The sequence below is a fragment of the Pteropus alecto genome, unplaced genomic scaffold (assembly GCF_000325575.1).
Source record: "Pteropus alecto unplaced genomic scaffold, ASM32557v1 scaffold49, whole genome shotgun sequence".
Taxonomy (NCBI): Eukaryota; Metazoa; Chordata; class Mammalia; order Chiroptera; family Pteropodidae; genus Pteropus; species Pteropus alecto.
Window position 1 is genome coordinate 2,367,000 of NW_006443131.1, and position 15,100 is coordinate 2,382,099.

The 15,100-nt window shown below is 62.1% G+C and overlaps 1 protein-coding gene across 1 annotated transcript in view; it reads right to left on the reverse strand.

Annotated features, from left to right (window-relative positions):
• The window catches only part of ATP8B2 (ATPase phospholipid transporting 8B2), a 31,057-nt gene that overhangs the window by 3,683 nt on the left and 12,274 nt on the right, over positions 1 to 15,100 (reverse strand). Inside the window, exons 3-27 of the mRNA XM_006923662.3 lie at positions 14,859 to 14,931; positions 13,559 to 13,617; positions 13,089 to 13,202; positions 12,865 to 12,963; positions 12,608 to 12,669; positions 12,434 to 12,506; positions 12,113 to 12,183; positions 11,812 to 11,891; positions 10,883 to 11,041; positions 10,652 to 10,740; positions 9,215 to 9,411; positions 6,672 to 6,880; positions 5,793 to 5,836; positions 4,963 to 5,128; positions 4,652 to 4,840; positions 4,347 to 4,462; positions 4,089 to 4,253; positions 3,897 to 4,008; positions 3,695 to 3,800; positions 3,466 to 3,610; positions 3,126 to 3,309; positions 2,795 to 3,018; positions 2,447 to 2,530; positions 1,899 to 2,144; positions 1,627 to 1,765 (exon numbers count right to left, since the gene is read on the reverse strand). Coding sequence (XP_006923724.3) covers positions 1,627 to 1,765; positions 1,899 to 2,144; positions 2,447 to 2,530; positions 2,795 to 3,018; positions 3,126 to 3,309; positions 3,466 to 3,610; positions 3,695 to 3,800; positions 3,897 to 4,008; positions 4,089 to 4,253; positions 4,347 to 4,462; positions 4,652 to 4,840; positions 4,963 to 5,128; positions 5,793 to 5,836; positions 6,672 to 6,880; positions 9,215 to 9,411; positions 10,652 to 10,740; positions 10,883 to 11,041; positions 11,812 to 11,891; positions 12,113 to 12,183; positions 12,434 to 12,506; positions 12,608 to 12,669; positions 12,865 to 12,963; positions 13,089 to 13,202; positions 13,559 to 13,617; positions 14,859 to 14,931 — 3,205 coding nt within the window. The remainder of the gene's footprint in view (positions 1 to 1,626; positions 1,766 to 1,898; positions 2,145 to 2,446; positions 2,531 to 2,794; positions 3,019 to 3,125; positions 3,310 to 3,465; positions 3,611 to 3,694; positions 3,801 to 3,896; positions 4,009 to 4,088; positions 4,254 to 4,346; positions 4,463 to 4,651; positions 4,841 to 4,962; positions 5,129 to 5,792; positions 5,837 to 6,671; positions 6,881 to 9,214; positions 9,412 to 10,651; positions 10,741 to 10,882; positions 11,042 to 11,811; positions 11,892 to 12,112; positions 12,184 to 12,433; positions 12,507 to 12,607; positions 12,670 to 12,864; positions 12,964 to 13,088; positions 13,203 to 13,558; positions 13,618 to 14,858; positions 14,932 to 15,100) is intronic.

Here is a 15,100-nt window from a genome sequence, read left to right on the forward strand (position 1 = left end):
CTTGACCTCTCTCGCAAAGGGCTCATCCAAGCAGTTGGCTCCGTTTTCAAAATACCTATGGAATTCTCTAGTTTTTCCCTGTATTCCAAGCCACCGTCATTCTCACCTGGATTACTCTCGCCAGCTTTCCCTCGACACTTTATTACCCACAGAACAGAGAGAGAGGCTCTCAAAAAACATAAATCCGTTTGACGTTTCCCTGCTCAAAACCCTCCAACGGTTTCCTACTCCATTTAGATTAAAATTCAGAGTTCTCACTCTGAACCATATGGACTTAAATAAACTGGGCCAATTCTCATCACCTCACTATGCACACTGTCCCTACCCCGCAACCTCCACTTCCTACACACACAGACACACACACACACACACACACACACACACGCACACACACACCAGCTTTGAGTGTGTATGTGCACGCACGCGCACAGGGAGGGGTGGACAGACACACAGACACAGATCTACACAGACACACACAGACACGCAGACACAGATATACAGACACACACACAGATACACACAGACACACACAGACACGCACACAGACACGCAGACACACGTGCACGTGCTTCCGTTGCCGATGGCGCTCGTGCGGCCCCAGCGAAGGCCTCGGTATCACTGTTTCTTCTTCCTGGATCGTGCCCTCCCTACTCTGATTTCTCAACGTCCCTTCTTCGAGAGCTCTTTGCTGTCTACTCTTCTCCCTCCCGACCCTGCTTGATGTTTTTTATAGGACTTATTATTTCTAGACATCGTATCTGTCAACTTGTACATTGTTCATCTCATTGAAACACGTAACCCAGGACGGCGAGGATTTTGCCTGTTAACCGCAGCATCTCCGCATCCCGAGTAACGGGCGAGCTACGGTAGGCGCTGACCGAACGCCCGCTAAACGAACAAATGAAAAGACCTCAAGAAAATGCCAAGACCTGCAAATGCACCTTTCACCTCCTGCCTCCCAACCACGGGCACCTGACGCCAGTTCGGACGGCCTGACGCTGGGTCACTACGGCAGCCTCCTCGCTGGCCAGCACGGCCCGCTGCTTCTCGCTAAAGTAATCCTTGGATGCCATTCCCCTTTCTTGTCTCAAAAAAAAGGTTCCTGGCAAGCCAGATGCAACCTGAGAGCATGGCATTCTGATACCACCAACATCCTGCCTTCCAGCCTCCCTTCCCCTGCTGCTCAGGGGGTCCCTGCCCCGCCCTGCTTGGAGCTCAGGGGCCCCCAGGAACAAGTGGGCCTTCGCACTTCCAGCTCGGTGACCTGGAACCGGATTCTCGGCAGCCTCCGAGGTGGGACTACCCCGACCACCCACCAGCAGTCGCTTTGCTGACCACGACGCCAGCCACCCCTTGGCTTCCCTTGGAGCCCTGGCCTCCTGCAGCCCGGCAGGGCTGTTCTTCACCTCCGTGGACGTGGACGCACTCCGAGGCCAGCGCCTGGGTCGGATGCACCCAGCTACTCCCAACCCCCGCCGGCACCGTGCGGAACACAAGGAGTGGTGAGCAAACGCCTGCGATGGGCAGGCGGGCCACCCACCAGGAGCCCCAACAGCTGCGGTCCCTCAGTGGCTCGAGAGGGAGCCACGGGGACTCATCCACAGACCGGAAGTGACGGGGACTCACCCACAAACCGGAACTGGTCAGGGAACATGTCGAACAGCCCGTTGCTGTGCATGGCGAAGAGGATGGCGAAGTACACGGCCAGGCTGCCCCAGATGAAGAAGTGGTTGATGGCCGTCCAGTAGCCCGTGTCCAGCCCGATCTGCAAAAAGCAGGGGCTGTCACGGGCAGAAGCGCCATCAGCCCCAAAACAGAAGGGCGGCGCCCAGAGCAGCCCCGGGGAAGGGACGCTCACTCTCTCCAGCGCCGAGTGCAGTTCCTGGACTGCTTCCTACCTGCACGCTGACCACGATGACCAGCGAGGTAGCCACGGTGACCGCGAAGGACTGGTAGTCAGCCAGCTGGGTGCCGTCGTCCCGGGTGGCCTCGGCGAACGCCCCGTAGGGGACGAAGAACATGAGCACGGAGGTGTAGATGCCCTGGGCGATGCAGATGAAGAATTCACGCTTGTTGAACAGCAGGTTCAGCTGGCCTGGCTCGTACAGCTTGGGGTGCTCCATGCTCCGCTGCTCAGGGACGTCCTGGGGTGGGTCACACAGGAGGCCTCAGCTGCCGCCCAGACTCGGGATGCTCAGGGCGGGCCCCTCCCTTCTAAGTTCTTGGACGCCAGACCCAGACTCCAGACAGCTGCCCCTGGTGGGTCCGCGCTCGGCAGCCCGAGGAAGTCACAAGTCAGCTGCAGCTGGGAGGAGCAGCCATACGCTGCCCAGCGGGAAGGGCTGCCCCTGGGGCCCACAGTGTCACATGCCTACTGCCACCAGTATGACTCCTCCCCTGCACTGTCCGTCCCCCCACCGCGCCCCATCACAGGACTGCCCCGCACCTGATCGAAGACCCCCATGGCCAGGACCGGGAGCGAGGTGTACACGATGTTATAAAGGGTGATGAAATACTGGTCATAGACGGTCTGGAAAGAGAATGGGGGGGCAGAAGCATGAACGCGCTGCCCTGCACCCCGGACCAGGCAGAGGAAGGCGGCTGACCCGGCGTATGTGGCACCCCAGGGAGTTTTCTGGAACTCCCCCTCCACTCTTTCAATGAGCATTTTTTTTAAATGCATGAACCCGATGACAGTCAAGCCCTGAAGGACTGGGCATGGAGCAGAACAGACACAGTCCCTGCCCTCAAAGAACTGAGAGGCAGACAGGCCGGCGGACAAGGCGCTTGCTACCTGGGCCGAGAAGCCGCAGAAGAAGCCGAACCAGAAGTGGACCATGGTGAAGGCGAAGTTCTTGTAGAAGAAGTAGCAGAGGAACTTGCACATGCGCAGGTAGGACCAGCGGCCGTGCACCAGCAGGAGGCGCTGCAGGAACTTGAACTGGGAGAAGGAGTAGTCGGAGGCCAGGACCGCCTGGATCCCCTCCTGCCCGCTGATGCCCACGCCGATGTGAGCTGCTGCAGGGACGGGAGTGCGAGCAGGAAGGTGCATCAGCGCCCCCGCGTGCCTGCCCGCCCCAGGCCCCCAGCCCGTCGCTGTCCGCCCCCCTGCGCGGCCCACTCACTTTTGATCATGCTGACGTCATTGGCCCCGTCGCCGATGGCGAGCGTCACGGCCTTCCTGTGCTTCTTGACCAGCTCCACCACTTGTGCCTTCTGCAAGGGGGTCACCCGGCAGCAGATGACGGCTTTGCAGGCGCAGGCCGTCTCCAGGAACTCCAGCTCCATGTCTGCCTCCAACGCGTGGGCCTGCGGCACACGAGAGCCGACACGTGGGAGTCGGCGCCGCCCAGGCCCTCAGGGACCCAGCGCCTCCGAAGCCGCGGGGACGAGGCGAGACGCGAAAGCCACACGCAGAGAAGCACTCGCAGAAAGACAGGGCCGCGCCGAGGACGGAGCACCCACCAGGCTGTGCCCGCTGATCACCAGGCCGTAGTCCCCGGCGATGGCCTCCAGGACGGACGTGAGCTTGGACGAAGGAACTTTCTCCTGGTAGGTGAAGCCGTTGCCAACGGCGCGCGACAGGGCCGTCATCTTCTCCCGGGCTTTCCTGGCGGGGAGGAGACTGCGGTCCCCCAGCGCAGGAGCAGGGCCCCGGGCTCCGGAAGCCCCCCAACCGCCCCGGCCTGCTCACCTGAGCTCCTCCCGCACCTCCAGGACCGTGTGGCCGGTGACGATGAACACCTCCGTCATGTCGTCCGTCAGCATCTTGCACGAGTAGCCGATGTTCACGGCCGTCTCTACCGAGAGAGGACGCGGAGCCGTGAGCAGTGAGCAGGCCCCCGACCGGGTCGGCACGCGCTCTGCCCCACGTCCTCGCCCTGCCGGCATCTCACCTTGCTTGTCTCCGGTCAGCACCCAGATCTTGATGTTGGCCAGCGTCAGGAGGGCGATGGTCTCCGGAACCCCTTGCTGAAGCTTGTCCTCGATGGCCGTGGCGCCCAGCAGCTGGAATACCGCAAGCGTCCCTGGCATGAGCCCCCGGCACGCGCCCTCCCCACCCTGCTCAGCCGGGGCCCGTCCCGTACCATCATGTCATTCTCCATCTCCTCGTAGACGCTGGCCAGCCGGTCCTCCCGACTGTCCTGGGCCAGGCTGGCTTGGAGTCGCCGGCCCGCCCACTCCTCGTAGTCTTCCTCCCCCAGGTCCTTGTAGGCCAGCACCAGGGTCCTGAGCCCCTCCCCCGCATACTCCTGGAGGCACAGCCAAGAAAGTCACCCCTCCCCACTCCCAACCACGAGGGGCAGAACCGCAGCCCCCCACCCCACCCTCTGCCCTACACCCACATTCAGGTGGTCGGTGGTGGCGTTGAGCAGCTCCGGGGTCGAGTGGTGGATTCTGTCCAGCAGGATGGTGTCAGCCCCTTTGCAGTAAAGCCGGATCTTCCCCTCTGGATTACGTACTGGGGGGCAGGGGGAGCCCAGAGGGATTCAGGCCTGCGAAGAGCCCAACCTCGACCCTTTGGCAGGGTCGCCCCGCATGCCCCACCCACTCTGGACCGTTGGTCTGCCCCGAGCCCCCCGCACCCGCTCCGGCCTCGCGGATGACCGACGTCCGCACCCCGAGCCCCCTGCACCCGCTCCGGCCTCACCGATGACCGACATCCGCTTGCGCGTGTTGTTGAAGTCCAGAATGGCCAGCAGCTGGTAGGTGACGGCCGTGCCCATCTCACAGACGGTGATGGTTTTGGGGGTACGAGAGCGGAACACAAAGCCAAAGTTCCTGGCTGCGGTGACCAAGGCCCCCTCATCTGGGGACTGGGCTTTGTAGTACAGCTCCCCTGGGTGGGGAGGGGGAACACGCAGGGCGTAAGTGGCCACCCTCCTGGCCACGAGCCCCAGCCAGAAAGCCCCAGGCCGGTCAGGGGAAGGCGGGGAGGGCGCAGGTCCGCTGCGTGCTCACCCTCATTCTTTTCCTCGGACATGACGGTGTGACACAGGGAGAGGAGGCGGAAGAACTCGTGCGTGTGGGGGTCCCCCGTCTTGACGGCCTCCAAGAGGGTGGGGTCCCAGAATAAGAACTTCTTGTCGGCCAGAGGATTGAAAGAGAAGTCTACGGGTTCAGGCCTCTGGGGCAGGTAAGAGGGCAATGAGCCGGGAGTGGGTCGGCGGGGGTCACCCCGGGGGAGGGGCCGCCCCTTCCTCCGCCCCCTGCCCTTCCAGCTCCTGGACCTCGAAATTCCCGCTGCTGCGTTACCGCAGTGTGTAGCCGCTACGCTGCATGTCTGAAACTAATGTAATTGTGAACATCGACTGTAATCTAAAAACAAACGTAAACTAAAATAAAAATAACGGAAAGTAAGTTTAAAAAAACAAAACAAGGGTCTGTCTCAGAGTCAGTCGGGCTGTGACGGTGGAGGCCGAGGTGGGGGTGGGTGACGGGGCCGTAGGCCGAGGCCCGGGGCCGTTTCCAGAAGCTGCAACAGACAGGAAGAGACCCTCTCCGGAGCCTGCAGAAGGAGCCACCTCTGCCGACCCCCTGATGTCAGCCCTGTGAGACTCGTTTTGGATTTCTGACCCCCAGAACTGCAGGAGAATAAATCTGTGTTGTTTTAAAATCAGTCAGTCAATAAAAATAGAATTTAAAAAAAAATTCCCACCGCTACCAATTCTTCCTTTAAATCTCCGTGTCTCTAAGCAGCCTCCACGTCACCCCTAACTACACCGACCGTCACAGGCCAGGCACCCTGTGTTTAACTGGCACAGACAGTGACTGTGGAGGCTGGGCCTTACCTCTCCCAGCTCCGCTTTGTGTCCCAGGACATCGAACACGTCCCCTACACACGGCCGGGACAGAGGAGAAGCAACGTGAGAGCCCCTCAGAGCCGGGGGACGGGCTGCAGCACAGGACCCCCCCGCCGAGCAAACGCCACACACTCACACTGTGACGCGAGGGACAGGTGGCCGCGGCCAGGACAGAGGAGAAGCAACGTGAGAGCTCAGAGCCGGGGGACGGCTGCAGCACAGGACCCCCCCGCCGAGCAAACGTCACACACTCACACTGTGACGCGAGGGACAGGTGGCACCTGGCACCCTGGACCCTCAGGACCCCAGGACTGAAGGTCACGGGACCGGCCGCTCCCCAGGCTGGTCCCCATGAGCCCTGCCCGCTCTCTCCCGGGGCAGCGCCTGGCCCGCACCCGCCCAGGCCTCCCGGGCAGCCTCCGGGCCCTGGGGCGTCCACAGCAGACACGGCCACACACTGGTCGTCAGGCCGGGGTTAGGACAGAAAGTGGTTACGAGGCCACACGGTGAAAGTCAGACACCATAGGCCCTGCCCACGCCGGCTGACGCTCAGCCACCAGGCCACTGCCACAGGCCATGCTGAAAAGACTGAGGTCACACTGCAGACTCACGAGGCCCCTGAGCGGCAATGCGGGTCCAGCCCGGCCAGGATGCCCAGGGGCCAGCGTCCGGGGCTTCACTGGGACCGGCCAGGGGCCCCGCTGCCAGGGCAGAGAGCGAGGCAGGGTGTCGGCAGTGGACAGGCAGCATGGTCAGCGCCCGTGTCCCCACGCGGCGCAGAGGGGGCCCTCCTGCCCCGCAGACGCCGGACGCCGAGACAGCGACGGCCTAGCCCTGCCTCCGTCCCGGGGGGCCGGGGCCGCCTACCGTAGCTGTGGCCGTGGATGGAGCACTTGCTGAAGACCATGATGTTCTGCGTGAGCGTGCCCGTCTTGTCGGAGAAGACGTACTCCACCTGGCCCAGCTCCTCGCTCAGCGTGGTGGTGCGGGCCTCGGCCGGCGTGCGGCGCCTCGCACAGAACATCTTCTTGTCCCAGTTGATGAAGTAGCTGTGGCCCAGGCGGATGACCTCCACGCTGCACGGGGGACAGGGCGTGAGGCGGGGCGGGGCGCGCACCCCCCCCCACGGGCCTTCGCTGCGCCCGCGGCCGGGGCGGGGGCGGGAACGGAGTGGACACCAGAGGCCTGGGCGGACAGGGCGAGGAGAGCCTGCCGGCGGCCGGCCACGGGGGCGGCACAGGAGTCCACGCCCCCGACCCCGACCCTCTAATGCTGTCCAGACAAAAAAGGTGCAGGGGGCCGGGCGGGGGTGGGGCAGACGGCACAGGACAGCGGGACGAGGGGCTGCGGACAGGGCGCTCGGCCAGTTCTTACCTTGGGACTAATAAGAGAAACCGTGCAGAGAGAACGAGAAAGTGCGAGAGGGAGGGGAGAGAGAGAGAGAGTGAGTGAGGGTGCTGTGGCAAGTGCGACGCCGCCTCTGAAGGGAGCTGGGCCGCAGGCGCCTGGGACGTGAGGCCGCCGCACAGCGGCGTGCCGCCCTCGACGCCCCCCGGCGAACTCAGGCCCGCAGCTTCGCCAGGCGTTACCTCGGGAGACGGACTGTCAGAGCTTCAGAAAGGGCCCTGCGTTTGGGTGCAGCGCAGCCGAGTGACGGGGCCACACCGGCACCCGCTCTGACCCGGCCGGAGCTGCCGTCAGAAGCCGAAACAAGCTGGCTGGAAACACCTCCATCGCCTTTCCCCAAACACGGCTGACCAAGCCCCCTCCCGCCTCCCCCAACACACGTTAACCCGACGAGACTCGAAGGAAAACTCTCCTGGGCAGCTACCGAGACTGTCTTAGGCTTAGACACGGAACACATTCAGCAAAGCCCAAAGATCGGGGGAAAATTAGGTTGTAAGCGAGAGAGCATCAGTTGGTAGCGAAGCATCAGTTACAGCAACAGCGATGGACATACAGCCACCTGGTACTTGAAACTTAATTTTTAAACTATTTTCCAATCGCATATCTTCTATCAAGATACTCCCATGAAGAAAGTGGGCCAAGTATTGCCATTCCCCTTTTCCAGGAGAAAACCGAGGCCTCGAGCAACTGTGCCTGAGGTCACGTGACTCACGAGACAGCAGGACGAGACCCGGGACCTCTGAGACGCCCTAGGAAAGCACCAGCTGAACACACTCAGCACAGAAACTCTACCTTCCATCACCGCCATCAGCACTAGGACTCGGGGCCCGTGGGGAGACCCAAGGACTGTCTGGGGAACCCGAATGGACAAACAGAGGCGCACAGGAAGTTCCGAGGTGTCCAGGAAGCAGTTCTTTAAAAAGGCTGCAGGTCCCTTATCTCCAGTGCTGGCTCTAAGTACTAAAGAAAACCTCTCCTTCCGGCCGTTCTTCACCTCCGCAGTCCCGCTTCCCGGTCACGACCGCCGGTCACGATCACGGTCACGATCACGGTCACGATCGCCAGTCACGACCGCCGGTCACGATCGCCGGTCACGATTACCGGTCACGATCACGGTCACGATTACCGGTCACGATCACGGTCACAATCACGGTCACGATCACCAGTCGGCCGCTAACACCTCTCTGCCACCACCACCCTATCTCCCCAGTCCTATTCCCACACAGCCCTGCCTGCCAGCACTTCCTAAAGTACTCTTTACATTTTTTTTTAACAAAGAATCCTTTAAAGTACAAAGGCCAGAGGCGAAGACTCAAGGCCCTCTACAATCAGGAACAAACACGCACGGCCAGCTCTCCGCCCGCAGCCAAATTGCTCCCCCACCATTCCCAGGTTCCCATGTCCAAGCCCTGTTTCCGGCCCTCTGCCCGAGCCTTACTTTCAAGCCCAGGGCAAAAGCCACCTCTTCAGAGAGGTCCTCCCTGATTAACTGCACGGGGAGCGACGGGCCTCCCGCATGGCACCTCGGTGTCTTACTCCGTTTGTATCCCCCCCCACACCCCCGCCTGCTGCTTTTGAAGGCAGAGGCCACGCCCTGCATCTCTGTCCCCTCGCTGTGCACACAAGGCTGTATGTGGGTGGGGCGACTTCTATAGCCCACGTCCCGTGCTGTTTGTTAACGTTTCCTCCTCTGCTAGGCTGAGGCTCCCAGAGGGGAGATCCGCCCCTAACACGTCTTCCCACAGGCCACGCACCTAACAAGCTCCTTTGCGCAGAGCCGGCATGCCGTAAACACGTGCCAGACAAATCAACACGGCCCCCTCCGACTCCAAGGGGCCAGGAGCCTGGCGGAGTTAGCTCTGCAGACAGAGTTGAAAGTTCACGGCACAGGGAGGAGGGGGCGCTGTGCTGCTGCTTCTCGGGGGTTTCACCTCCACGGACGAGGGGAGCTCGCCAGGGGGCCACCCGAGCTCCGCGGGGACCCGGGCGGAGAAGGCACGCACCTGACGTAGAGCGATATGGGCACGACGGTATTGAGGATGATGATGTAGGACCAGAAGGAGAGGAAGCCGGAGAAAAAGGCACTGTCCACTGCCTCGTCCCAGGGCAGGTAAACCTGGAAGCGCGTCCCGACCTCGTGCTCCCAGATGGCGTTGCCAATGGCCAGGATCACCCCCATGCAGACCAGGAACCCAAAGATCTGGGGAGGGAGGAGAAGCGGGGCTGAGGCTGCCGCTCAGGGAACCCAGGGCGTCGCTGAAGGCCGCCGCTCGTGCCTGAGCCCTCGAGAGCTCGGGCGCCTTCAAACCGGTGGCACGCTCTAGAGCGAGCTTCCCAGACCGGTGACAGGCTCGTCTGCCACCGTCACGTGGCCTTCTCTCCGAACACTGTTCCCATCTGTGTGATGGGGAAGCTGAAATGGTCGTGCGATTCCCCACCCCCGACCCCACAGCCTGGAGCCCTCCGAGGCCTCGAGGATGGCAGGTGAGGGCCAAGCCCCTTCCCACACGCCCAAGCAGCTTGCCGGAACCGCCCATCTGCAGCGCTAAGCCCCCGCAGGCCGATGGCCGCTGGGTTTCCATCAAGTCCATTATCTCATAAAAGCTGCCCCTCACTTGTTTTCAACCAGAGAAACAAATCATACGTAGATTTCTCCATAGCCAAAAGTCTCATAAAGCTCGGAGTCCTTGCAGAGGGATCCTAAGAAAGTCTCCGAGGTTAAAAGGAAAACATCCAGGCCAGGGTCCCGCTGCAGACACCTCTCGGCAGGGCAGCCCCTGCTCCTGTTAGCCCCAGAGCAGAACAGGAGCCGCCCTGGCGCCCAGGGACCACCAGGGGGCGATGCCGCCTCTGTGAGGCACCGCCGGCCCCGAGGCTGGGTTTCTGCAAACGCTTTAGGGCCAGCAGACACCGTCTCAGGGCTGGCGTGGGGGGCGGACAGGCGGCAGGCAGTGGGGGCACCAGAAAGGGAGGAGAAGCCAACGAGGCGCTCAGATTTCTAGCCCAACAAGAGAAGGATTCAGGAATCACCAAAAACCAACCGAAACTTTTCCTCTGGGACTCTTCCCCCTTGGAAGTCAGGGGAAAAGCCCCAGGCTCCATCCTCCAGATGGAAATTTCCCTTTTCGTTCCCTCTCCATCCCCATGAAGGACTCCTTGTCCCCAGCGAGAGCAAACAGAAGGTCACATGCTGCTCTCGGCACCGTCATCACTGGAATCCAGAGAAGGAGAGACTTGTTTCAGCTCCCTTTAATTTGTTGATTCACGCACGTTCCTAAGGTTTTTAAAAATAATATCTTCCAAGGCTAAAAGGGGCTTGAAATAAACACTGCCTTTGAGAAGCTGACCCGCCAGTGACTCTACAGCCAAAACCCGAAGCCTGGCTCCTGCCCGGGGGAGGAGAGAGGGGCGCACAGGGAGACCGGGGGGAGGGGCCTTACCCAGAGCACCAGTGTGTTCATCAGGCGATCGATGCTGGTTCTCTTGAACTTCGTCCTTCCGCTGTTCTGCATGAGCTTAGTGTCAGGCCCTAGAAGGGGCGGGGAAGGGCTGGGAAAGCCACCTAGCAACCCCGGCTGCCTCCGGGCTTCTGCCCCGGGGGCTGGGGGGCGGTTACCTCGCACGCTGCACCCACCGCTCCCGCATCCTTCCCTCGGCCCCAGGAGGCTCACCCGCGAAGATGACCAGGCCGAAGCACCACTCCGCATTGCGCAGCACGCAGCCCCGCAGCAGCATGTTCTGGTTGCTCAGGGGGAACTTGTTCTCCTTCCAGTACAGGGTGCCGCTGAACTTGTCCAGCTTGTTGTTGGGGGGTTCGCAGATCACCTCACCTGGACGGTGGGGGGAGGGGGGACGAGGGCGCCACCGCTCAGGGGCCGTCGATGGCACGGCCACAAGACAGGGGGCCCGCACACACTCTGCCGGCGGCGGGGGGGACTGTGAACTGACCCCACTTCGGGGCCCCGCGACCCCACTTGGGGACTCTAGGCTACAGGATTCAGCATGGGTCACAGCAGTTCTGACCGAAGCATCGTTTGCAGCAAAAGACTGGAAACCACGGGGTGGGGGAAGGGCTGGATGAACTGCGACAGGTCGATGCTACGGAACCTTATGCGGCTCTTACAGAGAATGAGGCCGTTAATATTTACGGGGGCCTCAGATCACGATGATAACTTCACAGGTAAAGAAAGGCCGGCTGCGGAGATCTGGGTGTAGCACGACCCCACTGACTCATGCCCACATTTGTAGAAACAGAAAGTGTGGACGAAACACTCCTCTACCAGTTACACTGGCCACCCGGGGGGTGGGGGGCACAACCGGAGGGCAGGAGAGCATTGTAGTCACACCCTGCGCTGGTCTTGCCAGAAGGAGCACTCGGCACTATTCCGAGTAAGGACAAGCTGCAAGTCAATACGTGCAGCAAGGAAGACCTCTTGAAACGACCCTCGATTCAAACGTGGCGGCGGCCACCTAGCACTCCTGACCCTCCGCCCCACCGCACGAGAGTCCAGGGAGCGGCATGCTCACAGCGACCAGCAGCCGAGAGGAAGAAGGGCAGTTTAAAGCCCAAACCGAACACCACTTCTCCAGGATCACTCACCATCGAACTTGGCGAGCTTGCTGATGTCCCCCAGCTCCGAGGTGACCGGGATGGCCTGGCGCACTTTCATGTTGGTCTCTCTGGAAGGAGAGTGTCCCTGCGTCCTGGCTCCCTTGCCCTCCCCCAGATCCCCCCCGGGAGCCCCTGACCATGCGCGTCCCCGAAGGTCCCCGAGCCTTACTGCACGCTCAAAGTCTTAAGTCTCGCTTACCCCGCGTTTCCCCACAGGTGCAAAGCAGACCCGCGAGCCTCTTTCAAAAGCTTTTTAGCCCGAAGGCAGCAGGAGAGGTGTGTGACTCACCCGTCGAGCTCCGCTGTCTCGATGTAACACAGCCCGTGGGGCTCGCTGCTGGACAGGAGGAGGAGGTCCGCCTGCAGAGAAAACCGCGTGAGGACCCCGCACAGCGGCCAACACCCCACGGGCTCCCCCACCACCGCCCTCGCTGGGCTCGGTCCCGAGGACGTGCGTGGCTAGAAGGGAGCCAGCCTCACGCATGCTCGTGACACAGCGCTTCCCACTCGGGAACGGCTGCTTCCACGGGTGTTGGAGCCGGCGACACTCGTCCCTTTGGGCCAAAGAAAAGGAAGCGCCCGCAGGCCTGGGGGGCGGCTGGTCCCTTACCGCCACGAACTGGTTGTTTTCCAGCTTGATGATGTCGCCGACGCGGACATTCATCCACTGCTCCTGCTGGAGGCTGGGGCGACGAGGAGACAGAGGGGAGTTGCGTCAGGGCCACGGAAGTCCCCAGGGGACCCCTTCCGTCCCCAAGGCCCTCGGCCTCCAACAGGCACTCACATTCCATTGATCAGCACCTGAGACTGACGGTTATTCACCTGGTTATCGCTCCTGTGTCGGAACTGAAGAGAAGGAGACAGAGAGGTAAGACACCTTCTCCTGCCCGAAGGACGGAGCCCATCGGCGGAACGCCGGGTACTACCTGCGCACACCTGTTCACAGATCTGCTCTCTCCCCGCCCCGCCCCGCCCCCTCACCCGGCCAAGACAGCACACATCTAGCCAGACCAGGTAAGGAACGGCGAAGGAACCACTCACGTAGTCATCGGTGGCATCTTTGACCGCCGTGATGGTGAGGACGAGAACCAAAGGCACGATGGTGGTGAACCAGGAAAGGGAGGAGATCTGCGGGATCAGCTGCAAAGGAGAAAGAGAAGCCCATGCCTGAGGCCCCGCCCTGTGCCTTCTTGTCACCCAGACCTTGCTCTTCCTCCACTGTTTTGGCTTTGTGACTTGTAAAGGGTCTGTCATGGGCCACGTACCTGCAGAATGAGAAGGAACAGGAAGTAGGTATTGGCGACTTCCTGGAACTGCTCAAAGAGGTTGACAGGCAGGAAGGTGAGAATATTGTACTTGGAGGTCTTGATGCAGTTACTCTATGGAGGTGGGAAAGAAGATGATGAGGCCGGCTCCGACCCCACCCCAGAACCAGAACCAGAACCAGACGGAGGCTGCCTCCTCCATCTACGCCGCCCCAAGCCTCTGCCCCCAAAAGCCGGCAACCACGGGGGTGGGAGGGGGACAGGGCAGGAGAGAAGCGAGTCTCAGGGGACCAATGTGTCCCCTTCTCTGACAGGCGAAGACATGAAAATCCAGCACAGCAGCGGACGCAGACTATGGAGGAGGCTGCCCTTCCCCCGGCCCAAGCGCCCTCCCGGTCAGCCCCGTGGTCAGCCCCGCGCCCGGCCCGCTGTCCCTGCACTGCACCCCGCAGCTCGGGGGAGCCACTCACCGCATACTGGAACTTCTCGTTGTATTCCCTGTCGTTGGCCCGCGCCCTCCTCTCTTCTTCTGCAACAGAGGGGTCCGCGGTCAGCGCCACGCCCGGCTCTGCCGGGATCCCACCGAGGGTCCCCGGCTCTTCCCCTGGCTCTTCCCACGCACGGTCTAGTTTTAAGGAATTAGCGCCACGCCTGCGGTGTCACTACACCCTTCCCGTGATCCGCCTCTCACCACCAGCCTGACCGCTGGGCCCTGCGGGCTTGACATGGGCGAGACAGGACGCAGCCCTTCCTCACGCAATGTCAAGGTCTCCACCGGGGGCACTCAGCTCCTCGCCCACCCCTCCAGTTCATGCCTCAGGCACAGACCGTCTTGGGATCCCCACAGGACCCCAAGGCTGGAGACGCGAGGCTGCCTTCCCCTGGGAACCCCTACAAATCTAGCCCTGGTGCTGTGCCCCGCTAACCTGGGGCGGGGGCGGGGAGTCACCCTGTCCTGGAAAGGCCCTGCGGCAGCATCCCAGCCCCACGTACAGGCCCCCCTACAGGAGCCTCCGCTTGTCACATGTCACCAGCAGCAGCTTCTGACTGGCCCACAATGACATCACCTTATTTTAAAGCTCATCTTCAAGTAGAAGGGGGGGTCGGGGATGTGGGTCATGCAGACTGAGACAGAGATGACGGACGGGGGATGGGACACGCTGGAGACCACCGCTCTCTGACCGTAACCTTCCTTGTGCCACCTGCCACATTTCCCCCAAACGACACATTTGTCACTGAGTGACAAATGAGCTGCACCCCCGCTGAACCCCCCGCAGACCTGGAGCTGTTAGCGAGTTCAGGTACAGACCATGCGGGCATCCCGTGAAGGGCTCTGCCCCCACTCCCAGGGTCACTGTGACCACAGGCTGGAAAAGGGGGTTGCATCCCGGTTAGGCGGCCAGCACGCGCCTTATACCCGTCCTGGAGCCAAAAGCAGCACCCAGGACCCTTCCGTCCCCCAGACCCCTGCAGAGCACACTGCAGCGACGAAACCTCAGACCCGGCACTGCGTCCTCTGCCTTCCCAGAGCGCTGCGCTCTCTCCCTGCATGCCACTTACTCCCACGGGGACAGCCGGGGTTGAGACCCCTGCGCAGTCACCGAAGGCCCTGCCGAGGGAGAGTCGGGGACCGGACCCTTCGGAGCCAGGACCTCCGGGTCTGGAGAGGAGCGGGCCAGGGAAGGCCGGGGGAGGCGGAGGACAAGCGAACGTGAGGGCGGGAGAGGGACAATGGGCTCGGGAGGGCTGCCGGTCGCTGCCTCCCGTTACCTGTCCCCCAGGAGGGCTTCTTTCGGCTCCAGGAGTGGGGCGCCCCGGCCCGGGCCCACTTCTCCGGCATCTCCTTGGGGACCGTCATGATCGGGGGAGGGCGGACTGTCTGTCAGTCCGTCCTTGGGCTCAGCGGCGCCGATGGGGCGGGCCCCCCGGGAGGAGCGGGAGCTGCGGCCGCTCAGAGGGGAGCCCCGGCGGTCGGGCGCGCGCCCCACCTGCAGCCCGGGCCCTCCCCGCGG